At 44.9% G+C, this 27,292-nt stretch overlaps 1 protein-coding gene across 3 annotated transcripts in view; it reads right to left on the bottom strand.

The window, feature by feature from the left end:
* Window positions 1-14,062, bottom strand: part of usp4 (ubiquitin specific peptidase 4 (proto-oncogene)) — a 76,899-nt gene extending 62,837 nt beyond the window's left edge. Inside the window, exons 1-3 of one of the 3 annotated variants that reach the window (XM_067998451.1) lie at window positions 13,867-14,062; window positions 5,189-5,316; window positions 7-137 (exon numbers count right to left, since the gene is read on the bottom strand). In XM_067998451.1, coding sequence (XP_067854552.1) covers window positions 7-137; window positions 5,189-5,316; window positions 13,867-13,955 — 348 coding nt within the window. In that variant the 5' untranslated portion in view covers window positions 13,956-14,062. Of the gene's footprint in view, window positions 1-6; window positions 138-5,188; window positions 5,317-7,606; window positions 7,670-13,866 lie in introns of those variants that run through there. The other 2 variants (XM_067998453.1, XM_067998452.1) reach the window with 2 other exon arrangements.
* Window positions 14,063-27,292: the final 13,230 nt, after the last annotated feature.

The raw sequence follows: 27,292 nt of genomic DNA, 5'->3' as shown, positions 1-27,292 counted from the left end.
ACTTACCTTTCGTACAATGGGTTCCTGACCCTCGACACAAGCATACCAATTGACCAACTTGTTCCAAGCATCAATGGGAACCAAGACATAATCCAGCTCATCAATCAAGTGTTCTTTCAGGACCTGTGATTCTACTTCTATAAAAACACAGTAACAGATTACAAGATGCTACAATATCATATTGACAACTCTCTGCCCCTCCCCAATCTTTAGTCAAGTTTGGAGAGGAAGATGATTAAGATACAGAATCTTTTCCAGAATTACTGTGATCACATGACTAATACACAAGTAGCTTGGATGTCATTTTGTGTAATGAATGTCCAAGTCTTTGCTCAAAAATCACATCTTTGAGAACGCTCTCAAACTAGATGGATAGATAAGTGGAGATCCCATAGCTCATAGTGAGATGAAAGATAAGCTGTTTTATCCCATGTAATGTACAATACTTCAGGGTGACTGATTGGACAAGTTAAATTGTATTTTCAGCTCAAATTCCGTGTCGTGTGTGTGTGTAAAAAACATAAATTATTGTCAACATTTTTTTTTGTGAAAGTCCAGTATGCAGGAGGTGGTGGTTGGGAAGATGTCCCACAATACAAGTAATGAGAGGTAGGTTGGAGGTACTACAAGTAGCAGCAATGGGATAAGGAAGCAGTGGGAGAGTTGGTCTGGCAGTGGTATGTTGTGGGATGTGATGAGGGTTCATGGTTGCGCCAGCACTGATGTGATTTGGTGTGTGGGAACACCGGATGGCAGTGGTGGAGTCAGATCAGCAAACCATGAAGGGGATCCTTGGGCGATGGAAACACAGCGAAGGCAGTTGTGAGATGCTAGGGAAAACGCAGCCAAGAGGGTGTTTCTCAGGATAGTTCGGCAGTGGTAAATGGAGTTTAAGTATTCTTAACATAGGAACAGGGGTAGTCATTTAACCCCTCGAGCCTGTTTTACCATTCAATGAGATCATGGCTGATCTGTAAAGTTTAGTGCTACTTTTAAAAGTGCTCAAAGCACTTAACCAACTTAAAGCTGGTTCCCAGCCTGGGGCATGGGGTCTCAGGGCTCAGGTTGAGAGCCAAACTTCAGAAGGTCTCAGGCTGCTGCACCTAAGATGGAGGCACAAACTGGGAGCCGTGAGGACTCAAAGTATGGGTAGGTAGAGTTTGTGTGTGATAGGAGGAAGTAATTATGGGCTGCTAAACAGCAAGTGAGTACATACAATTAGAATCTCCTTGGGACAACTATACTATAATTTGTATCTGTTATGACAGCCATGATGTCAATTTTAGAACTTTCTAGTAAATCTGTTTTGACTAGTTGCATAAATGGAGCTAACCTCCTCTACATACATTTTGTCAAATGCCATTTACCTGGCCTAACAAAAAAATGCCAGATGGCACCACTAATCTAACCTTTGCATTCTAGCCAACCACCTACAGTACTTTCCTCAAGAAACTGATTCATGGGTCTCTAAATATTAAAAACTGGTAGTATTATTAACATTTTAAAAAGGTATCTTGGAGGTTTACTAGCAAATTAGGGCTCGGCTGTGATCACATAGTGACAATCACCAGTTGGCAGATATCTCTCACAAAACAAACTGAATTTCATGGGTAGCAACTGCATCTATTCTGAACCACTCAGATGGCTATCAACAGCAGCCAAGGATGTCAGACAGTCACCGTGCATTAATCTGACCTCTGGATGTTCTAGGAGCATTTCAGCCAAGAAGTCTGTTTCAGCAGTTCTATTTTAGAAAGGACGCTCAGCATGAACTGACAGAAACTAAGGAACAATGTTTCGGGCTGCAAGGTAAAAAAAAAGCTATTTTGCAGGCAAACATTAGACCTGATCATAGTTCATTGGACATAATTGGTATCTGGAAAGCAAGTTGCCCATGTCAGAAAATATTTCAAGCCCACAAAACAAGCACAAATACCTACATTTTTAAACCTCTAAAAAGGTAATTAACTTATTTTAGTAAGTCACAAATGACATTGAGGGGGAGAAATACTGTAGACGGCTAACAAGCACCTTTAGAGAAAAGTAGAATCACAAATTTGTCTTGCCTTAAAAAAAGATTCTACCCACTGACAACCTCAGCTACATAGAAGATGCCGTACTGAAAATTTCTAGCAACTTTTTTTTTTAAACCTAACATGTAGGCCATGCACGACCTGCATCTAAAGTGGGACTGGCCTACTTGCACATCTGTGTCTATGCTCCCCTGAAACGGTTGAGAGGAGGCACCCAACAGCAGCTAAGGAGCAACTCTCCATCCCGTAAAGATGGGAAAAGCACCTGGACTTCATTTGGTGCGTTCCCACAGCAGCACAGTTCAGCTTAGGGAATTCAACAACCTGGAGATCAAACCTGTATCTCCAAATGCTGTTGCATTACAAGTTGGTGTTTCTACAATGGCATATCACTTGGGTGAGTTTAAATCATGGCAAATAGCTCTGTAGAACTTTATTTTTTTTTAAAAAGGAAAAATCTGGAGTCCAGCATTATTTAGTTGCAAAGTGCACACAAAAATTACAAACCACAACAGAAACTTCTGAAGTCTACCCTTTTCAGAATATCCAAGAGGTCGCCATAATTTTTTATGGCCATTTTGAGTTGTGAAAAATCTTCTAGCTTTCAAAATAGGCATCTCTTTCACATATGTACAAAGTGGATTTTGAAGTCTATCAATCAAAGTAGAATTAAATGTACAAAACTTAATTATGTTCTTTAAATAATTATGATCAAGTTTCAGTTAGATTTTGGTACAGAACAAGCATAAACCTCCAAGGACAAATTTAATATAATTGTTTGGGTAATAAACATTGGAACAGGAGTAGGCCATTCAGCCCCTGGAGCCTGTTCCGCCATTCTATTAGATCATGGAAAATCTGTACCTCAATTCCAATTATCTGCATTTAATCCATATCTTTTGATACCCTCACGTAATAAAAATCTGTCGATCTCAGTCTTAAAAATATCTCGATTAGATCACTCCTCCAGCATCTAAACTCAAGGGAATACAAGCCATGTTTATGCAACCTGTCCTCATAATTTAATCCTTTAACTCTAGTGAAACAGCTCTGTATCCCTTCCAAGGCTGTCGCATCTTTCCTGACGTGCAATGCCCAAACAATGCAATACTCCAGATGGGCTCTGACCAAGGCTCTGTACAATTAAAGCATCACTTTATATTCCAGCCCCCTTCAGATAAAGGCCAACATTCCATTAGCCTTTTTGACTACTTTCTGTACCTGTGCACTAGTTTTTAATGATTGGTGTACCTCCTTAACAGTTCCTAGTGTCTCACCATTAAGAAAATATTCCGATTGATCTTTCGTGGATCCAAAATGAATGACCTCACACTTCCCCACTTTGAACTCCCATCTGGCACAGTGTTGCCATTCACTCAATTTGTCTATATTCCTTTGTAACTTCCTGCTCCCATCTCCACAACCTACTGTGCTTCCTAACTTTACATCACCGGCATTCAGTTTTGTGCACCGCACCTCAGGAGATAACTGGCCTTGGAGAGGGTACAGCGCAGGTTCACCAGAATGATACCGGGACTTAAAAGGTATTTACAATGACAAAGTGATTCGATAGGGTACATACAGAGAAATTATTTCCTCTGGTGGGAGAATCCAGCACAAGAGGGCACAATTTCAAATTAGAGCTAGGCCATTTAGAAGTGAAATCAGGAAGCACTGTGTCACACCAAGGGTAGTGGAAATGTAGAATTCTCTCTCCCCCGCCAAAAGGCTGCAGATGCTGGGTCAATTGAAATTTTCAACAGAGATTGACAGATTTTTATTAGGTAAGGATATCAAAGGACATGGATCAAAAGTGGATAAATGGAGTTGATCAGTCAAGATATAGCTGAATGGTGGAACAGGCTCAGTGGGCCAAATAGCTTACTCCTGTTCCTATGTTCTCTAGATGGGGTCTGACAAAAGCTGTTTGCAACTGAAGCATAAATTTCCTCCCCTTTGTATTCCAGCCCCCTTGAGATAAAGGCCAACATTCCATTACCTTTCTTGATTACTTTTTGTGCATTAGCTTCTTAGTGATGTGTGCACCTGGACATCCAACTCCCTTTATCCCTAGCTCTCACCATTAAGAAAATAACCTGATTTGTCTTTCTTGGATCCAAAGTGGATGACCTCACACTTCCCCACTTTAAACTCCCATCTGCCACAATTTTTGCCCACTCTTATGGTCACTCACGTAATCTGTGTCCCATTGTAATTTCCTGCTCCTAGCTACACAACTTACTGTGCCTCCTAACTTAGTGTCATTTGCAAATTTGGATATACAACACTCTATTCCTTTAAACTCAGTTATTAATGTTGCAACAATCTGTCAATGCTGCATTAATGGGATCAGCATGTTGCAATGGAGCATACAAGTTCAACCCCTCATGCTCTTGAAGTACTGACCTGCTGCAAGGGTCATATGTCTCCTAGTAGCATTAACAAAGTTGTACACTTTCGACTGCAGGTGGTGCATGGCCCAAGGAAGCAATTGCCTGATTTTTAGCCTTATTTAAAAAAAGTCACTGAACAGCAGGGTTCCAGACAGCCTGGTAGCAGATACAAAATTGATCTGGCCACTCTATCAATCTTCCCTCATTATTTGCAGCTCCTTTCATTCAACAACATGAATGCTACAGCACAAAGACAAATATTAAAGGAGAAAGCGCAACGAAATGGAATTAGAATAGTTGGCTCCAATATGAACTAGCACCTGCGCAGACATGATGGGCTAGATGGCCTTCTTCTGTGCTGGAAACTCTGATTTGCAATTACAACCTAGATTTTAAAGGAAATTGATCAAGTTAAGCAGTGCATACAGTGCATTATACGCCCAAATATTAAATCCAGTTGTTCTTATCCAGCTTTCCAGGCAAGAAACATCTGAGGATTACAATAATAAAACAGGTTCTTGCTCTTTAATTGGTTGCCCAAAAGACATGTATTAATTAAAATACACAAGATGTCTTGTGTTCATTGCAGTACATTGTTCTACAAAATGATGAATCCACATTTATCCAAAAGCTTGGGACATTTAGAACTTAATGTAATTTCAGTGAAATGGTCAGTTACCAAAACAAATCTTACGTTAGCATTGATAACAAAGTTATACAGCATTCGAATAAATCAAAGCTTGGCATTTAACATTTCAATACCTGCAAAAAGCCCAGAATTATCAATCGGGCCCGGAAACATTCCACGTTCTCCGACATTGTACATGTCCCAGCTGTCGAAACCCACATATTTTTTCCATTGTTTAAACCACCTACTGTCTATCAGGTACCTAAAAGACAAAATACCCAACATGTTATTTTTGAGGGTATGAAATCACTATTTTCCTCTTACCCATCCCATTGTGCCAGGAAGTAAAACTTTGATGTCTTCCCTCGCCATGGGGAGGCACCAACAGGGCAGGTAATGTCACAAAAACAAGATTGAAGTTAGGAAGATATAGCAAGGTATAGCTCACTTGTAACACTTTTCCTCCTTTCCTCAAGGCACTGACTTTGTTTCTGGGCTTTGGCAACCCTCTTATAACTCACCCAAATTGCCCTTATTCACGTGAGAGTTTATAAATGCTTTACTTTATCTGAAGTATCGCATCTGTAAGGTTATTATAATTACAGTCCATTGTTACAGGTTAAAAACCAGATCATTTTGCTTGAATCCCACAGCATTGATTTTTAAAATTTTTTCCATAGCATCATCTTCCCAGCTATACATTCCAGACAACAGAATCAATTTTTGTCTGCCAGCACTGTGACCTCTAATATCAGTATCAATAACATTCAATTATTACATTAACAAAACAAATGTGTATTTTCTAATCTAGCACAAGCTCTAGAAACTCAGAAAAATGTCTTCTTAAATAGTAAACTGTTCAATGAATTGAACAATTCTTCACCAGTGTAATGCTGGAAGACATGTTATAGGAACAAAGGAACAGGAGTAGGCCATTCAGCCCCTCGAGCCGGTTCCACTATTCAATTAGATCACGGCTCTTCTGTATCTTAACTCCATCTACCCACCTTGGTTCTGTAACTCTTAATACCCTTGACTAACAAAAATTTATCAATCTCAGTTTTGAAATTTTCAATTGACTTAACCTCAACAGCTTTTTGGAGGAGTGTGTTCCAGATTTCTACTACCCTTTGTGAAGAAGTGCTTTCTGACATCACCTAGCTCTAATTTTAAGATTATGGCCCCTTGTTCTGTCAAATCAAGTCAAGTCTTTATGCAGAATTTTATAATACACAAATAGATAGAACATAGTCTAGAAAAAAAGTGACAAATATAAAATCACAAGTTCAAACTATGCAATGGACTTCACAGTAACCAGAAATTAATGCTATTTTAAAAAGAGCTATGCACTTGATTAGTAAGTTAAGTTTCTACCTCTTTTTTAAACTTGTAATCAACTGAAAGATGTGGGCATTAAGGGAGAGAAGGAGCAGGTGGGAGAGAAAGACCGATCAGGTTACAGGATGCACTGCAGCAAGTCGCCAGGGCTTAATTGGCGTCACCTCTCAAACCCATGACCTCCATCACCTAGAAGGACAAGGGCAGTAGGTGCATGGGAACACCATCACCTCCAAGTCACACACCATCTCGACTTGGACATGTATTGCCCGTTCCTTCATCGTCACCGAGTCAAAATCCTGGAACTCCCTACCTAACCGCATTGTGGGAGTACCTTCACCACATCGACTGCAGCGGTTTAAGGCGGCAGCCCACCACCACCTTCTCAAGGGCAACTAGGTATGGGCACTACTCCTGGCCTTGCCAGTGACGCCCATATCTTGAGAATTAATTTTTTTTTAAAGAAGTACTGTGCAATAATCTATTAGAAGGCACTCAGAAAAGGCTTGCCTTTCAGCTCAGGACATCCCAAAGCACTTTACAGCCAATACTTTTTGAAGTGTAGTCACTGTTGTAACGTTCACAGTGAACTTTACCATACCTTATTCAGTAATGTTTGCAAATTTCCTTTTCATGGATAAAGTAAATTACAACAAAACACTATTACAGTTCCTAATGCTATCAAACATACATATGAATCTCAATAAAGGCACAAATGTTTGCTAAGAATTTCTATCTCTATCTATCTATCCATCCATTCCCCTGCTTCCCCAAGTTACTGATCCACTGTCTATATGCACAGAAATGTAATGGTCCTAATTTCAATGTTATTAGCATCCCTGGAAATGCACAGTTTTTCTTAAGGCTGCCTGGACTCCAATCTTTGTTTTTTTTAAAAAAAAACTTTAGATTTTCCTCCACTTCCACTTTTTTGAAAGGCAATGGGAGAGAAGGAAGAATTCCTCACACGCACAGCGTTTTCTTTCACTTTATATATTCATAAATGAAACTAGAACAACATGGTATGCTGTAACAAAATGTTCTACTGCCTCTGAACTAAGATAGCCTCCTGGGACCAGCAGAATTTTTGACTTCTCTATACAGTAATGAATTTGAAGGGTTTGGTTGAAGTTTATGTTCCTGTGGACCATGCAATATCTAAACTAGTTTGTTCGGTAGTTACAGTGCAAGTATGTTCAGTTTCATGTTCATACCTTTATTCCAATGCTTTGTGTGCAAGAGTGCGCTTTGCTCAGGCTTAGGTGGACACAGTGCCAATATTTCTCCAGAAATTTCAAAACATGCTGTAGTTAAAATTGTAGGAGGGAGGACAAAAAGTTTCTGATGTCAGTAAATTTGTAATTGAATTTAGTAACTATGTTGCACTACAAAAGTGAAGAGATTTAATTAGTAGGCAACCCAAGAGACCTTGCAGGATTAATACGTGCAGGTACAGAGATGAGCCAAACATGGTTAAGAACTTTGCTAACCAAACAAAAGGGAAAGTTTTTGAATAGGGAAAAAAAGGAATTGTACAAACTGTTGTACAGAAAGTGGAATCATCAAAGCAGATCTGATGGACATGGAGACTGAGTGAAACAGTTGGGAGTATTTGCTGCAAGCAGTTGTGATAGTCTGTGGGATTGTAATAATTATATGCAGAAAGAGATAGAGATAGCAAGACACAAGCAACTTTTATAGCACTGTGGCGGGGGGGGGGGGGGGGGGGAGAAGAGAGACAAAGGGGGGGGGGGAAGAAAAGAGAGACAAAGGGGGGGGGGGAGAGAAGAGAGACAAAGGGTGGGGGGGGGGGGAGAGAAGAGAGACAAAGGGGGGGGGGAGAGAAGAGAAACAAAGGGGGGGGGGGAGAGAAGAGAAACAAAGGGGGGGGGAGAGAAGAGAAACAAAGGGGGGGGGAGAGAAGAGAAACAAAGGGGGGGGGAGAGAAGAGAGACAAAGGGGGGGGGAGAGAAGAGAGACAAAGGGGGGGGGGGGGAGAAGAGAGACAAAGGGGGGGGGGGGGAGAGAAGAGAGACAAAGGGGGGGGGGGGGAGAGAAGAGAGACAAAGGGGGGGGGGGGGGAGAGAAGAGAGACAAAGGGGGGGGGGGGGAGAGAAGAGAGACAAGGGGGGGGGGGGGAGAGAAGAGAGACAAGGGGGGGGGGGAGAGAGAAGAGAGACAAGGGGGGGGGGGGGGGAGAGAAGAGAGACAAGGGGGGGGGGGGGGGGAGAGAAGAGAGACAAGGGGGGGGGGGGGGGAGAGAAGAGAGACAAGGGGGGGGGGGGGGGGAGAGAAGAGAGACAAGGGGGGGGGGGGGGGGAGAGAAGAGAGACAAGGGGGGGGGGGGGGAGAGAAGAGAGACAAGGGGGGGGGGGGGGGGAGAGAAGAGAGACAAGGGGGGGGGGGGGGGGAGAGAAGAGAGACAAGGGGGGGGGGGGGAGAGAGGAGAGACAAGGGGGGGGGGGGAGAGAGGAGAGAGACAAGGGGGGGGGGGGGGGGGGGAGAGAGGAGAGACAAGGGGGGGGGGGGGGGGAGAGAAGAGAGACAAGGGGGGGGGGGGGGAGAGAGAAGAGAGACAAGGGGGGGGGGGAGAGAGAAGAGAGACAAGGGGGGGGGGGGAGAGAAGAGAGACAAGGGGGGGGGGGGGAGAGAAGAGAGACAAGGGGGGGGGGGGAGAGAAGAGAGACAAGGGGGGGGGGGAGAGAAGAGAGAAAAGGGGGGGGGGAAAGAGAAGAGAGACAAGGGGGGGGGGGGGAAGAGAAGAGAGACAAGGGGGGGGGGGAAGAGAAGAGAGACAAGGGGGGGGGGAAGAGAAGAGAGACAAGGGGGGGGGGGAAGAGAAGAGAGACAAGGGGGGGGGGAAGAGAAGAGAGACAAGGGGGGGGGGGGAAGAGAAGAGAGACAAGGGGGGGGGGGGGAAGAGAAGAGAGACAAGGGGGGGGGGGGGAAGAGAAGAGAGACAAGGGGGGGGGGGAAGAGAAGAGAGACAAGGGGGGGGGGGGAAGAGAAGAGAGACAAGGGGGGGGGGGAAGAGAAGAGAGACAAGGGGGGGGGGGAAGAGAAGAGAGACAAGGGGGGGGGGGAAGAGAAGAGAGACAAGGGGGGGGGGGGGAAGAGAAGAGAGACAAGGGGGGGGGGGAAGAGAAGAGAGACAAGGGGGGGGGGAAGAGAAGAGAGACAAGGGGGGGGGGGGAAGAGAACAGAGACAAGGGGGGGGGGGAAGAGAAGAGAGACAAGGGGGGGGGGGGGGGGGAAGAGAAGAGAGACAAGGGGGGGGGGGGGGAGAAGAGAAGAGAGACAGGGGGGGGGGGAGAAGAGAAGAGACAGGGGGGGGGAGAAGAGAAGAGAGACAGGGTGGGGGGGGGAAGAGAAGAGAGACAAGGGGGGGGGGGGGGGGGGGAGAGAAGAGAGACAAGGGGGGGGGGGGGGGAGAGAAGAGAGACAAGGGGGGGGGGGGGGAGAAGAGAAGAGAGACGGGGGGGGGAGAAGAGAAGAGAGACAGGGGGGGGGAGAAGAGAAGAGAGACGGGGGGGGGGGAGAAGAGAAGAGAGACGGGGGGGGGAGAAGAGAAGAGAGACAGGGGGGGGGAGAAGAGAAGAGAGACAGGGGGGGGGAGAAGAGAAGAGAGACAGGGGGGGGGAGAAGAGAAGAGAGACAGGGGGGGGGAGAAGAGAAGAGAGACGGGGGGGGGGAGAAGAGAAGAGAGACAGGGGGGGGGGGGAGAAGAGAAGAGACAGGGGGGGGGAGAAGAGAAGAGAGACGGGGGGGGGGTGGGGGGGGAGAAGAGAAGAGAGACGGGGGGGGTGGGGGGGGAGAAGAGAAGAGAGACGGGGGGGGGGGTGGGGGGGGGAGAAGAGAAGAGAGACGGGGGGGGGGTGGGGGGGGAGAAGAGAAGAGAGACGGGGGGGGGAGAAGAGAAGAGAGACGGGGGGGGGGGGAGAAGAGAGACGGGGGGGGGGGGAGAAGAGAGACGGGGGGGGGGGGAGAAGAGAAGAGAGACGGGGGGGGGGGAAGGAGAAGAGAAGAGAGACGGGGGGGGGGGAAGGAGAAGAGAAGAGAGACGGGGGGGGGGGAAGGAGAAGAGAAGAGAGACGGGGGGGGGGGGGGGAAGGAGAAGAGAAGAGAGACGGGGGGGGGGGGGGAAGAGAAGAGAGACAAGGGGGGGGGGGGAGAGAAGAGAAGAGAGACAGGGGGGGGGGGAAGGGAAGAGAGACAAGGGGGGGGGGAAAGGGAAGAGAGACAAGGGGGGGGGGAAAGGGAAGAGAGACAAGGGGGGGGGGGAAAGGGAAGAGAGACAAGGGGGGGGGGAAAGGGAAGAGAGACAAGGGGGGGGGAAAGGGAAGAGAGACAAGGGGGGGGGAAAGGGAAGAGAGACAAGGGGGGGGGAAAGGGAAGAGAGACAAGGGGGGGGGGAAAGGGAAGAGAGACAAGGGGGGGGGGAAAGGGAAGAGAGACAAGGGGGGGGGGAAAAGGGAAGAGACACAAGGGGGGGGGGGAAGGGAAGAGAGACAAGGGGGGGGGAAGGGAAGAGAGACAAGGGGGTGGGGAAAGGGAAGAGAGACAAGGGGGGGGGAAAGGGAAGAGAGACAAGGGGGGGGGGGGGGAAGGGAAGAGAGACAAGGGGGGGGGGGGGGGGAAAGGGAAGAGAGACAAGGGGGGGGGGGGAAAGGGAAGAGAGACAAGGGGGGGGGGGGGAAAGGGAAGAGAGACAAGGGGGGGGGGGGAAAGGGAAGAGAGACAAAGGGGTGAGGGAGGGAACCTTGAGAATATGTTGATGAGAGCGCATAGAAGGTATCAAGTTTTTCCCACCTCCCACAACCTGTCACTGAAGTTAGCAGGTTGAAGACCAGCAGGGAGATGAGGATGGTGAGCAAAATTAGTAAGTGATCCACGATGGCCTTATTGTTGATCAAAACCTCATAAGTGGCAAGACCTAGGGGCTGGCTGTGCCCATTGGTGCGGATAGGATAGGTGCTATATAGGGGATGCAATAGAGCAAAGACAAAGCAAAGGGTGTGACGGCAGAGGGAATTTGGATAAAGGTTGAATTCACCAAGGATAAGTAGTCACTTGTTGCAAAGGCAAGGATGAGAGAAGAGACTCTGGCCAAAAAAAATCACTATCGGGCTGGTGAAAGTAATGTACAAGTACCTTAAGAGAGGCAAGGGGGGGTTGAAGCAGCTCATGCATTTAAACCAAGGTGACAGAAAAATAAGTGCTTCAAAGCCAATGAAGTGTAGTCACTGTTGCAATGTAGGCACATACAGCAGCCAATCTGTACATAGCAAGGTCCCACAAACAGCAATGAAATAAGTGACCAGATAATTTGTTTTAGTGATACCAGTTGAGGGGTGAATGTTGGCCAGGAAACTGGAAGAACTCCCCTGCTCTTCTTTGAATAGTGCCATGGGATTTTTATACCCGAGAGGGTAGATAGGGGCTCTGTTTAACTTCTCATCCGAAAGACGGCACACCTCCGACAACGCAGTACATGCAGCACCCCCGCAGCACTGCACTTAAATGTCAACCTAGATTTTGTGCTCAAGTCTCTGGAGTGGAGCTTGAACCCACAACCATCTGACTCAGAAGCTAGGCTGCTAACACTGAGCCAAAGCTGGCATCCACAGACCAACAGTTCAAATTACTATTAAAAAATTCTCTCTTACAGGATGCAAAGTGAAAATATTTTCTCTCTTTGCCATCCTTTATGCAACATGAAAATTACACATATGGCTGGGTAGTGTCACATGTTTACATATCACCCTTTCATCTCTGAAATTTGGGTTCAAATCCAGTCAAATTTATGGGATGACAATCTCCTCTCGTTGCTCATTGTAAGGGGTCTATATGAAGTTTGTCTGGATAGTTTCAGCCCTTTTCCTGAGGCAGTGCATATCCACAGCACAAAACTATCTACAATTTGGCATGAACTGGCACTTAATTGGCAATGAATGACTGGTGTGAGAAGTGCTCTGCCAAGCTAGAGTTAAGTAAGGTGTATTTTTGGGGCACACTAGTTGGAGCTGCATCTAACTGCACCTTGGGGGTTGTTGATAGACAATGGTTGACAAAACTGGAAAAACATTCCACTCCCCAGTGTGGATGTCCTCACCTTGATGAACACAAAGACAGCTGTCAAGGGCACAAGTGTGGCCCAGGGCAATGCCCTTAGTTTCCCCTTCTCTGTAGGAAAGTACCGATTCTCGATTTTGCATCTTGTGCAACAGTAACAGGAACTTACCAATTAAGGATTTATAGATATGATGCTACTTCAGCATTCCACTTCAAGAACAATCCATTCTGGAATATTTACATTATATTTTTTAATGTATGCCTTCACACTGCTTTAAAACAAAAATCCTATAACAGCAAATGCTTTGATAAGCTGAGTGGATTTAATTCTCACAATGGAACAGCTTGGTCAGCTAAGGGCTGTGGTTAAACTAAAAATTCTTAAATGCATTTGGAATTTTAAACCAGCTAAAGACTTTCTTCTCTCCTGCTCTAACTAAATTGAATGAACTGATGTTTACAGTGTCCATAGTGCCCTTATATTCGTGTAGGTTTTGCTGCAACAGAGTCACATTCTTAAATTGATTACTGAGAATCGAAAGTAAAAGGCCTTTGGAAATAGACGACCTAAAATGATTTTGTCGCCCTCTTTCAAAGATACGAGATTTTTAAAAAATGAATCTGATTTTTAAGCACCTCTTAGAAAAATTATGGAACTTTAATAGGGATAGGCGGAAAATAAGATGTTTTTAGAGGCACATAATTGTCGGGACTGGACAGCTGTTTTTCTGTGAAAATAAACTTCAAGTCTAAAAATTGGTGGGTCATTTGGATCAAAATGTTGTTCAAAGTGTGACTGCTGCGGGTGGCTTGTGGCTGCCAGATCTCAACATAAACACAGTTGGATCAGAGGCCTTAATATTTCGAAACATCCACTTAATATTGCATCTAATCTTTTAAAGGGCCTTCTTTCGGGTTTAGTTTGTTTTCTAACCTAAGTGTTGAGATTGTCCGTAAAAAGTGCTACTGCTGTAAGATGCCGGCTTGTCCTTCCGCATTAAAGCCACATTGTCGCATCGACCTGGGGCTTGTATCGGGCACCAAAGCGCACGGGTAAAGATCGGCCTACAGCGAAGCGTCGGGCTGCAGTGGCCGGCTTCCCGGATACATTCGTCGCCTAAATCCTGAGGCCTCGCTGTAATGGCAGCCTCTCTCCTACCCCCATGACATGGCAAATACCTTTCAAACCGGGCGCTGCCCTCACCCTCATCCGCACCGCCCGTTATTTTACTCCCCTCCCGGTTTCCCCCCTGCCCCATTTTAACTTCACCGTACTCCACCCCGAGTGGAGATGATGATGGTGGGGTGGGGGGGGGGGCCTTGTCGGCGGCTCTCCCCGTCACGCTCTTATCACCCCACCCGACCCGCCACCGTCCCCACCCATGCCGCCTCGACCCCTTACCACGAATCTCCTTTCTTGAGCAGTGTTTTCAGCAAGTTCCCGATCTCATTCTTCTGGCTCTCCAGATCCGGCACGCCGCCTTCCGCCATTGCTCTCGCCGAGAGGGAGCGCGAGTGACGCGAACGCACACCAGCCGCCGGGCACTATGGGATCGTTAAACGCGCCCGCGGCAGCTTCTAGAATTGCCCAGCCGCGTCCCCGTCTTCGCCCGCGACCGCTCCCCGCTCGCCGCTCCCGCCCTGCGCGCCCCCGGCGCCAACGAACGTCCGTGTCATCACGTCGTCGCGTCATCCGAGGAGGGGGCGGGGAGAAACCGTCGGCTGCTTAGCAACCCGCGGGTCCCTGTGACGTGGTGGGTTGTCATCAGGCAGGTGAGATAAATATATATGAAAAAATTAAACTGAGCTCGAATTAGTCGCTGGAATAAAAACACGTTGGTCCTGTTTGCGATGAAGAAGGTAGGCTCAGATCACCCTGCCACAATACCAACCCTACCGTCCTTCCTTCCACAGCATCTAGAAGATTCTAGATGTTTCTGAAACGAATCTCTGGGCCTGGGCCTCAACCACTCTTCCTGGCACCGATGACCAGCATCTGTCAATAAAATATTCCCTGATGCGGCTCCTAAACTGGTCCTGCTAGCGCGGCATGTGTGAAAGCATCTTTTCTGTCCCATTAAGTATCTTACGACAAAAAAGTTTGACAGATAACTTGTCGAAGGTCACAGGCTTCCTTTAAACATATATGTCCAGAGTGGGAGCTGTGATTCATTTCTCCCTTCGCTGATAACACTTATTTAAAATAGACCTTGTAGCTTTTAGGAGGTCTGATTTTTTTTTATTCGTTCATGAGATGTTGGCGTCACTGGCGAGGCCGGCACTTATTGCCCATCCCTAATTGCCCTTGAGAAGGTGGTGCTGAGCCGCCTTCTTGAACCGCTGCAGTCCGTGTGGTGAAGGTTCTCCCACAGTGCTGTTAGGAAGGGAGTTCCAGGATTTTGACCCAGCGACGATGAAGGAACGGCGATGTATTTCCAAGTCGGGATGGTGTGTGACTTGGATGGGAACGTACAGGTGGTGTTGTTCCCACATGCCTGCTGCCCTTGTCCTTCTAGATGGTAGAGGTCGCAGGTTTGGGAGGTGCTGTCGAAGAAGCCTTGGCGAGCTGCTGCAGTGCATCCAGTGGATGGTACACACTGCAGCCACTGTGCCCTAGTGGTGAAGGAAGTGAATGCTTAGGGTGGTGGATGGTGTCGATCAAGCGGGCTGCTTTGTCCTGGATGGTGTCAAGCTTCTCGAGTGTTGTTGGAGCTGCACTCATCCAGACTCACTTCACCTCTGGAATTCCGCTCTTTTGTCCATGTTTGGACCAAGGCTGTAATGAGATCTGGAGCCGAGTGGTCCTGGCAGAACCCAAACTGAGCATCGGTGAGCAGGTTATTGGTGAGTAAGTGCCGCTTGATAGCGCTGTCAACGACATCTTCCATCACTTTGCTGATGATTGAGAGTAGGCTGATGGGGCGGTAATTGGTTGGATTGGATTTGTCCTGCTTTTTGTGGACAGGACATACCTGGGCAATTTTCCACATTGTCGGGTTGATGCCACTGTTGTAGCTGTACTGGAACAGTTTTAGGAGTTCTGATGAAGAGTCCCAAACCAGAACGTTAACATATCTTTTTTTCAGATGCTATCTGACATGCTCTGAATTTCTAGTGTTTTCTATTTTATTTCTTGCACTCTTGCTTGTTCTTTTTGTCTGTGACTTCTTTTTCACCCTGTCGATCTTCATTTCTGCCTCAGCAAGGATAGTTTACATTTATATTGAGCATCTGATGTAAAAGAACATCTCAGGACACTTTACACGGGGGCAAGGTGCTGGATGTCAAGCAGGAAGTAATGGTGGGGAAGGGGAGACCGGAGGCACAATTGAAAAGATAGGTTTTAAGGAGCCTCGGAAGTTATGGCGAGAGATAGTAAGGCAAAGTGGTTTTGGGAGAGAGTTCCAAAGGGAGTAGCATAATGCCTGGAAGAGCCACCTCTGATGGAAGTCATATTGTTATTCCTCACATCAAGGAAGACTAGATCATTAGAAGTTTCTAAGGTCCTCCTGTGAGTCCAGTGGTGACTGATGAGCACATTGTGTGAGTTACAGGTCTTCTCATCTGGATTGTATCCAAATATGGTTTTGTTGGAGTCAGTCAGTTGCTGCTGCGTGGTTTTGAGGTTTTGTTCACTCTATGCTGGCACATCCTCTCCAGGTCCTCCCAGTAGTCAGTGGAGATATTACATGGCTCGAGGTTGTTTTTCAAGCTATCTTTGTACCACTTCTTTTTGCCCACAACAGGAAGAATTACCATTTTCAATTTAATGTTGGGAGTACTCCTGCATTTTTTTCTTCCTTGCCTGAAGTTATTGACTCTAATAATTCACCCTCTGATACTTTACCCATTGTAAACAATTTTACAACACCAAGTTATAGTCCAGCAATTTTATTTTAAATTTTAAATTGCTGGACTATAACTTGGTGTTGTAAAATTGTTTACAATTGTCAACCCCAGTCCATCACCGGCATCTCCACATCATACTTTACCCAGGCTGCCTTCTTCCTGTGTGAGCCTGGACAAGGTGTGCTGGCAGCCTTTTTGATCTTGACAAGGAACCACAGCCAGGTGCATTCCGGTACTTATCTGACATCCCGCACAAATACTTTCCATCAGGGAAACTTGGCTACTTTTCCTTTCATAGCCTAGGGGACCAGAGGCTAATTCTAGAACCCCCACGTGGGTCAGGCTCAGCAAATTCAACACAGACTGGGAATTGAACTTAATGTTTCACCAGTTGATGCCTTTACCCAGTGGGCCATCAATGGAGCTAGCACTACTATATTGTAGACCTTCAGCTTGGTCTTCAATGTGATGGTATGCTAACTCCATACTTATTCATGCACAGTGAGCTTATCTTCTTGATACAAGCCTATACTTCCTGATCAATGAGCGTGAACTAGGTTATGGCAGTCAGTGTTATATTGTTCTTAAGGTCAATACGACTGCCCTATTTCTCCATGGCTAGGAGCTGCCCTCTACAACTTATGCATGCAGATGCTATGACATTCTGAACTCCAGCAACAACAAGTAATATTACAAAAAACAAAATACTGCAGATGCTGGAAATCTGAAACAAAAAATTGAAAATGCTGGAAACCTCAGCAGCTCAGGCAGCGTCCATGGAGAAAGGAAAAAAAGTTCATGTTTCTTAACTTTTAGAGCTAGGCCATTCAAGAGTGAAATCAGGAAGCACTTTTACAGGTAGTAGAAATCTGGAACTCTTTCCCAAAAAACTGTGGATGCTGCATCAATTGAAACTTTCCAAAACAGATGGATAGATTTTTGTTAGGTAAGGGTACCAAGGGATATGGGTAAATGGAGTTAAAGTACAGATGAGCCATGATCTAATGGAATGGTAGAACAGGCTCAAGGGGCTGAATGGCCTGCTCATGTTTCTATGTATAAACTCTTGTCAGAACTCAGTTCTGAGAAAGGGTTGTACCTGAAACATTAACTTTTTTCCTTTCACCATAAATGTTGCCTGACCTGCTGAGTGTTTCCAGCATTTTCTGTTTTTCGTACAGGTAATATTACCCTTGTTTAACTGTGGCCTGTAGACTAAGTAAATACCCTTGCATTGATCCATTAGATTCAAGACCTATCAAATTGGAATCTGATGCAGATGTTTCAAGTATGAACCTGTTCCATCAGACTATTCCCCGAATACTGCCGTCAATCCACATTTCCATAAAGGAGGAAGACATGAGTATAAGTATGAGATAAGGTTCCTATTTATTATTGAGAGTTTTGTTTTTGACATTTTTCTTCAACCCATCCCATTAAAATTTGTGGTTGTACTGTCTACAGTGTCTTCAAGTCTCACTGCTACCCTCTCCAAGGGTCACCAATTGGAATTAAGTTAATCCTTCCTCATTCTACCATTGTTTTCCCCAGGCAACTCCATGAGTTAGCATTCATTCTCTTCATCAAGTCTCATTTATTTCTGTACAGATGAATAAGTTTTGGTGACTACCTTCCTTATGGCCTTCACCGCATCTTCCCTATGGGCACTACTGTTTCCTTCACAAATGCCATTAGTAAATCATACATAAATGCAACTGATATATATAAAAAACATTAGCTTCTCAGCAGTTGCTTTCTCGGACACTTACAAACCTAATAACCATAATAAAACTTTAAAATTTTGCCATCTTTCCCAAAGATTCTCCTGTCTGAACTCCTTGCTTGCACGTCTGCCAAAACAAAATGAAATACCTACTAGGTCACAGGAACAGATGTCTAGCCATCATAGATTAAAACATACAACCGCTACTGATCTACAAAAATAAATACATGCATATTCTCAGAAACCATGAATAAAATCCCTATGGGCTGAATCATCCCTAAAACGCAATGCTAATTTTACAACATTGATTTCTATGATGCCAAGCTGAATAAATCAAATTGTCCCCCAACACATAGTGTGTATGTTAAAGGGCAGTGTGTTCTGTATCATTGATGCCCATTAATGTAGGGAATTTCCGTTCCTATGTCTTCCTATTATTGTGATTCTCTGCTGTTTAAATCAACTAGCATGCCTGCCTGCCTGTTTTCTTGCAGTGCAAAGGGCAGCAGCTGGTGCTGCATCCAGGTAATGAACTGTGTTATCAGACCATCACTGGTTAGCAAAATTCCAGCTATAAAAACATAATAGGCTATAATTTTTTTTTAAATGCAGTGCAGTCTCTCTACTTGGTATGTCACCCAATGATGTTATTGAGATTAGGAAATCCCTATGTACGGTAGCATTGTGGTTATGTTACTAGGCTAGTAATCCAGAGGCCTAGACTAATAATCCAGAGTTATGAGTTCAAATCCCACCACAACAGCTGGGGAATTTAAATTCAATTAAACTACTAGATTGTCATAAAAACCCATCTGGTTCATTCATGCCCTTTAGGGAAGGAAACCTGCTGTCCTTACCCGGTCTGGCCGATATGTGACTCCAGACCCACAGCAATGTGCTTGATTCTTAATTGCCCTCTGAAATGGCCTAGTAAGCCACTCAAGAAGGCGGCTCACCACTACCTTCTCAAGGGCAATTAGGGATGGGCAACAAATGCTGGCCTTGCCAGCAACATCCACATCCCGTGAACGAATAAAAAAAAAATCAGTGCTATGTAGAATCACAGCTGGAAATCCACATCTCACTACTTCCTTTGCTACGGTGTTTCAGTCATCTGTGTCACTGCTCGACTTTAATGGTGACAACTTCTAAGATATAGTCCATATTAACCTAACCATTTTGGTTGTAACCTGAAATTTATTATGTAATGTGAATTACAACGTAAAGTTTCCAGTTTAGTCTTTGCCTCGTCATTTCTGGTAATGAAAATATGAATAAACAGATTAGACTTTACTGATGTTTTTGCAGTATTTAAAACAAAAAATTGTGTATATACACATTTTTCTTTTAAATATTGCAAAAGCTTCAGTAACATATAAAGATTAGCTCTTCCTCTTGAGTGAAACAAAAATGCAAACTCCTTTTGCAATGTCCTGTAATAATATCATCAAACATTCAAGAGCTTACTGTACAGGAGAACTGGTTTCTAACAGGCATGAATTCCCCTTGGAAACCTCAAGTAACAAGCAAGGTCATATTATTGAATCACAAATACTGATGTGTGGCATAGATCAGAGACAAAAGCACAATGCCAGGGAGTGCAACTCAAATTGATTCCTTCTGTTATAGAAAAAAACTTAAATCGTGTATGTAAAAGTACAGAATAAAGTAAGATTTTGTTACACAATACACAATAAATTATTCGTAGATTTTTTTAAAACACTGACACCTTTTTTTAAGGCTTCCCAGGTTAGACACCATTCTCTGGGTGAAAGTGGGAAATCAACCTATGCTCATGTATTTGCCAATGCCAGCAGATAGGATCTCACAAAAGTGACATGGGTAAAACACGTTATCTAGTTTTTTCTCCTGATGAGGAAGTGACTGGTCTCAGATTGGCACATCGCATGATGCAAGACTGAGCTCATTACACAGCAGGTTGGAGCATCAACTTATACCAACATGAGAATAGGTTAGTATACAACATGATGGATAATAAAGTGGTTATTTTAGAAGACCTTAAAGCACAATGCAGTTCATAATCTATATGTTATGTCGATGAAATTATACAGTTTGCAATATTTTTATGGGACAAAGTGTGAAAGACCCAAATTTCACAAGCATTGCAAGCATGAGAAAATTAGGTTTATTTTCTCTTGATTGAAATAAACAGAAATATTGTGTCCAACTGTTAAAAGCCTTCCACATACAATTGGTACTGATGGTCCTTTGTTTTATTACTTTCATGGCTGTAGAGACACTGAAGTGAGTTAGTCACACAGGGCCAATAATGATCACAGTGCAACCTGTGGTTAGGACTGGAGCTGTAACTGATATTTTCACTTGTGCACATTATTGTATAATTTTCTCTCTTCAGGTTGACTCAGATGGTAGAACTCACCTGAGTCAAAAGACTATGGGTTCAAGCCCCACTATAGACTTGAGCACATAACAGAGGCTGAGACTTCAATACAGTAGTGAGGCAGTGCTGCATTGTTGAAGATGCCATCTTTCGGATGAAACGTTAAACCACGGCTCTGTCTACCTGCCCGGGAATACATAAAAGATTTTGTGGTTCTGTTTGAAGAACATTGAGTTCCTGGCCAAAAGTCCTCTTCAACTAACACCACCACTAACATCACAGACAAGTCCGTTCTTGTCCTCACTTAATATGCATTCACTCATTTTCTACCAGGAGTCATTAGAGAAGAATCGGAGCAGGAACCATGATTGATTTTGCTTTCACTAGACCCAAGCACAATAGATTTTTTAGCACTCCAGCAAACATCAGCCAACACAGCATGGACTTTCCTTACATGAGCAGAGTAGTGTCGTGGTTATAGCACTGAACTAACAACCCAGAGGCTGAGAGTTTAACTCCCACCATCGCAACTTCTGTATCTGAATTCAAGAAATCTGGCAATATTGGGGCTTGCACAAGAAAAAAACGAACATGTCGTAAAAACCCAACTGGTTTAACTAATGTTCTCACCTAGTCCATGCTATGTGATTGACTTAATGTCCTCTGAAGTGACCTAGCAAGCCACTCTACTGTACATACGCACAGAATCATACCTTTCAGCCAATGTCCCAGACTCTTCCATCACCATCCCTGGGTATGTCCTGTCCCACCGGCAGGACAGACCTATGAGAGGTGGTGGTACAGTGATATACAGTCAGGAGGGAGTGGCCCTGGGAGTCCTCAACATTGACTCTGGACCCCATGAAATCTCATGGCATCAGGTCAAACATGGGCAAGGAAACCTCCTGCTGATTACCACCTACCGCCCTCCCTCGGCTGATGAATCAGTCCTCCTCCATGTTGAACACCACTTGGAGGAAGCACTGAGGGTAGCAAGGGCACAGAATGTACTCCAGGTGGGGGACTTCAATGTCCATCACCAAGAGTAGCTCGGTAGCACCACTACTGACCGAGCTGGCCGAGTCCTGAAGGACATAGTTGCCAGACTGGGCCTGCGGCAGGTGGTGAGTGAACCAACACGAGGGAAAAACTTACTTGACCTCGCCCTCACCAATCTACCTGTCGCAAATGCATCTGTCCATGACAGTATTGGTAGGAGTGACCACCGCACAGTCCTCATGGAGATGAAGTCCCGTCTTCGCACTGAGGACACCATCCAACGTGTTGTGTGGCACTATCACCGTGCTAAATGGGATAGATTCAGCACAGATCTAGCAGCTCAAAACTGGGCATCCATGTGGGCCATCAGCAGCAGCAGAATTGTATTCCAGCACAATCTGTAACCTCATGGCCTGGCATATTCCTCACTCTACCATTACCAACAAGCCAGGGGATCAACCCTGGTTCAATGAGGAGTGTAGAAGAGCATGCCAGGAGCAGCACCAGGCGTACCTAAAAATGAGGTGCCGACCTGGTGAAGCTACATCTCAGGACTACATGCATGCTAAACAGCGGAAGCAACATGCTATAGACAGAGCTAAGCGATTCCACAACCAATGGATCAGATCAAAGCTCTGCAGTCCTGCCACATCCAGTCGTGAATGGTGGTGGACAATTAAACAACTAACGGGAGGAGGAGGCTCTGCAAACATCCCCATCCTCAATGATGGCGGAGCTCAGCACGAGAGTGCAAAAGACAAGGCTGAAACGTTTGCAACCATCTTCAGCCAGAAGTGCCAAGTGGATGATCCATCTCGGCCTCCTCCCGATATCCCCACCATGACAGAAGCCAGTCTTCAGCCAATTCAATTCATTCCACGTGATATCAAGAAACGGCTGAGTGCACTGCATACAGCAAAGGCTATGGGCCCCGACAACATCCCGGCTGTAGTGTTGAAGACATGTGCTCCAGAACTAGCTGCACCTCTAGCCAAGCTGTTCCAGTACAGCTACAACACTGGCATCTACCTGACAATGTGGAAAATTGCCCAGGTATGTCCTGTCCACAAAAAGCAGGACAAATCCAATCCGGCCAATTACCGCCCCATCAGTGTACTCTCAATCAACAAAGTGATGGAAGGTGTCATCGACAGTGCTATCAAGCGGCACTTACTCACCAATAACCTGCTCACCGATGCTCAGTTTGGGTTCTGCCAGGACCACTCGGCTCCAGACCTCATTACAGCCTTGGTCCAAACATGGACAAAAGAGCTGAATTCCAGAGGTGAGGTGAGAGTGACTGCCCTTGACATCAAGGCAGCATTTGACAGAGTGTGGCACCAAGGAGCCCTAGTAAAATTGAAGTCAATGGGAATCAGGGGGAAAACTCTCCAGTGGCTGGAGTTATACCTAGCACAGAGGAAGATGGTAGTGGTTGTTGGAGGCCAATCATCTCAGCCCCAGGACATTGCTGCAGGAGTTCCTCAGAGCAGTATCCTGGGCCCAACCATCTTCAGCTGCTTCATCAATGATCTTCCCTCCATCATAAGGTCAGAAATGGGGATGTTCGCAGATGATTGCACAGCGTTCAGTTCCACTCGCAACCCCTCAGATAATGAAGCAGTCCGAGGCCGCATGCAGCAAGACCTGGACAACATCCAGGCTTGAGCTCATAAGTGGCAAGTAACATTCGCGCCAGACAAGTGCCAAGCAATGACCATCTCCACCAAGAGAGAGTCTAACCACCTCCCCATGACATTCAACGGCATAATCATCGCTGAATCCCCCACCATCAACGTCCTGCGGGTCACCATTGACCAGAAACTTAACTGGACCAGCCACATAAATACTGTGGCTACAAGAGCAGCTCAGAGGCTGGGTGTTCTGCAGCGAGTGACTCACCTCCTGACTCCCCAAAGCCTTTCCACCATCTAGAAGGCACAAGTCAGGAGTGTGATGGAATACTCTCCACTTGCCTGGATGATTGCAGCTCCAACAACACTCAAGAAGCTCGACACCATCCAGGACAAAACAGCCCGCTTGATTGGCACCCCATCCACCACCCTAAACATTCACTCCCTTCACCACCGGCGTAAGTGGCTGCAGTGTGTACCATCCACAGGATGCACTGCTGCAACTCGCCAGGGCTTCTTCGACAGCACCTCCAAAACCCGCGATCTCTATCACCTAGAAGGACAAGAGCAGCAGGTACATGGGAACAACACCACTTGCATGTTCCCCTCCAAGTCACACACCATCCCGACTTGGAAATATATCGCTGTTTCTTCATCATCGCTGGGTCAAAATCCTGGAACTCCCTTGCTAGCAGCACTGTGGGAGAACCTTCACCACACGGACTGCAGCAGTTCAAGAAGGCGGCTCACCACCACCTTCTCAAGTGCAATTTGGGATGGGCAATAAATGCTAGCCTTGCCAGCAACGCCCACATCCCATGAATGAATAAAAAAACATCATTTGGGAATTGGGGGTGTAGCACTGCCCACATGTTGAGAAAAATATGTATAAAAAATGCATAAAGGCATAATCATAATGGGAGTTTGCTTGTAATTTCAATTCTACTAGTGTGAAATGAATGAAAACACCCAAAAACACAAACAGATCAAGCTTAAAAAACAAAAAAATGTAAAGTTACATAAACTTTCAAATAAAAACTGTATAGTTTATATATCTATGCACTCCTGTGGCATTTGTCAGAAGTGAAAAAGGAATTAATGTAAAATATACTTTAGAACTATATGCACAAACATATGTGGATATCATTGTATTGCTTATGGGAAGTTGGACGATTTGTTTGAGTGGATGATTCTCAGTTGCAATAGGGGAATGCATTATTGTGATGGTATATTTTAGGTGTTTAATAGTTGGACATAATAGTTACCATCAATAGCATCTGAAAGGTCAATATATCAATAAAAATGAGATTGCATTACCACATAATTGCATATATGAAACTGACTATTTAGTGAACAATTTACAATGCATTACAGGTTCTTGTACTGATTTAATCTCTATTTTAAGTGCTTAACAAGAATGGAGGCAGCCAATTGTGACTTACTTAAGGGGAAAGAAAAACAATTTTGGACAATCTAAGATTAACAATATATTTGGACTAGGTCAAAGTATCTTGGTCAATTTGCATAATATGAAATTGCAGGTTAGTAATTTCTGCTGCAAATGGTTTTTTTTTTAAATAGAGCTTTGAAAGCCATAGAATCTATTTGCTCATGTTATCCATATACTGTAGATAAAATAAATGGGTATTGTCATCTTGGAACACTTTCTAAGTTTAGAAACAATGATAAACAAAATTTAACTACCAATCAAGTTTGCTATTGGAATTAAACTTTATACCATTATTTTCTCCCTTGTCTTCGAAGTCTTCCCACACTTGGCGCAAACCGATGCATTCTATACCTGGTATAGAAGCTTTAGGAGTTTACTGGCCATTTGATTTTCACCTTTTTCTCTGTGGGAAAGTATCTCGACTCTGTCCAATTCCTCATCCAGAGCAGCACGACCAAGATAGGAAACTCACCAGCAGTATAGTCATGGATTTCAAGCAAGATACAATACAAATGTATCAGAACCAAACTTTTTTTAAAAATGGAGCGTTTTTGTGCTCAATGTGAGGGACATCAGTGCCAGGGAACAGAATGTGGGTATGTTCAAACATTCCAAGGTCAGGTATAGCATGGGAGAGATCCTGGCTTCAGCGATGCAAATTTTCACTTTCTACACCAGCCATTTATACTGTGGATCTAATATATGAGGGGCTGGATTAAGACTGCTGAGCTCATTGTCTGTAGCACCCTTATGAGTAAGCAAGCTTTTGTTTCCTTTGAGGTCAGCTGCAGGAGAACAAAGGGCAGTGTGCTAACCCACTGTGGCACCTAGAGTTTGCTCAAGCTAGCACATTTCCTAGCAGCCAACATGGCAAACATTAAACTGAGCAGAGAAATATAATCCATGACTGCTCAGAATTTCTCTTCATCATGTTGACATTTCTGATTCTTAAATTGGACAGTGCTCATCAAGGTGCTAAGTGGAATGTCCCGTTCCACCTGCAATTGGAAGAGTACTATCCGTGGTTTTTAACTACGGTGGTGCAAACTCCTCTTTTTCAAAATCATTTTCTCCTCCTTCCCTAGTATTCCTAAGAGGTTGCTCAACAACTGCACTCTCACCTTCAGGCAGAAGGTTGTGGATTAATTGGAACACATCATTTAGTACTAAGGGAATGCTACATTGTTGCTGTCCTTAGGAGACGTTAAACTGAAATTCAGTTTTACACATAAATGTAAAAGATCCCATGGCAATATTCGAAGAAAAGCAGGGAGTTGTGTCCTGGCCAACGGTCCTCCCTCAACCAACACCATCAAAAACAGATTAACTGGTAATTCATCTCATTGCCATTTGTGGGACCTTGCTGTATGCAAAAAAGTTTGCCTACATAAGTGACTAATCTTCAAATTAATTATGAGCTGCTTTTGGATGTTAGAGACACATGAAAAGGCATTATTTAAATTCTGAAGTTGAGTGGAAACTATGGGCCCAATTAATATTCCTCTGAATCTGCAGCTAGTGTGTGTATGGGGAAATTTTCATGATATTCTGTATTTCTTGCCCCTTAGTGGCACACAGTAATAGAACAAGTGATTTGTTTATCACTCAGCTACTAGCATTTACATTAGCTCTTAAGAATTTTAACGGCAGACTGCTGTACTCCGGTAACAAAACATGCTACATACAACAGGCAAAGAAATTGGAGGGATCTGACGTGGGATAACATGTCACATCAAATCATGTTTTCCAGCAGCAGTAAATCTCACTGAATCTCACAAGTGGAAAAAAATTCTCCCAGAAGGCCAATGCAACTTTCATGTTGGTAGCAGATCAAACGTGATTTTCTCAGCCCAAGTCCAGGAGAAGTGTAAAGAGCACCATAGAATCATAGAAGTTTACAACATGGAAACAGGCCCTTCGGCCCAACATGTCCATGTCGCCCAGTTTATACCACTAAGCTAGTCCCAATTGCCTGCACTTGGCCCATATCCCTCTATACCCATCTTACCCATGTAACTGTCCAAATGCTTTTTAAAAAAACAAAATTGTACCCGCCTCTAGTAGCTCGTTCCAGACACTCACCACCCCTTTGAGTGAAAAAATTGCCCCTCTGGACCCTTTTGTATCTCTCCCCTCTCACCTTAAATCTATGTCCCCTCGTTATAGACTCCCCTACCTTTGGGAAAAGATTTTGACTATCTACCTTATCTATGCCCCTCATTATTTTATAGACTTCTATAAGATCACCCCTTAACCTCCTACTCTCCAGGGAAAAAAGTCCCAGTCTATCTAACCTCTCCCTATAAGTCAAACCATCAAGTCCCGGTAGCATCCTAGTAAATCGTTTCTGCACTTTCTGGTTTTTGTTGACTTGACACAGGTATTTGATTCTGTGAACAATGATGGACTGTGGGAGATTCCTCTGAAGTTCAGATGTCCTGGCAGATTTGTGAACATTGCCCCTCAACCACATGTTGGCATGAAGGCCCAAGTAAAAGATCAAATTTCTGTGTGTCATCACCATTAATGGTGACAAACAAGGCTGTGTTCTTGCCCCAACGCTGTTCAGCATACCGTTTGCTGCAGTACTGCTTGAGGCATTCAGGGACGGTGACGGGAATCTATATTCGATACTGCACAGATGGTGGCATCTTCTTCGTCGGCTATGTGCTAAAATGAAAGTAATGCAGATAACCGTTCACAACATGCTCTTTGCCAATGACTTGCTTACATTCTCCAGGACATCCAGTTGCTATCCAACTACTTTGCTCAGGTGATTTAACTATTTCTACTTGCGATGTCTAAGACGTA

Source organism: Heptranchias perlo, chromosome 17 (assembly GCF_035084215.1).
Source record: "Heptranchias perlo isolate sHepPer1 chromosome 17, sHepPer1.hap1, whole genome shotgun sequence".
Taxonomy (NCBI): domain Eukaryota; kingdom Metazoa; phylum Chordata; class Chondrichthyes; order Hexanchiformes; family Hexanchidae; genus Heptranchias; species Heptranchias perlo.
This window is presented reverse-complemented; position numbering and strand designations above follow the sequence as displayed.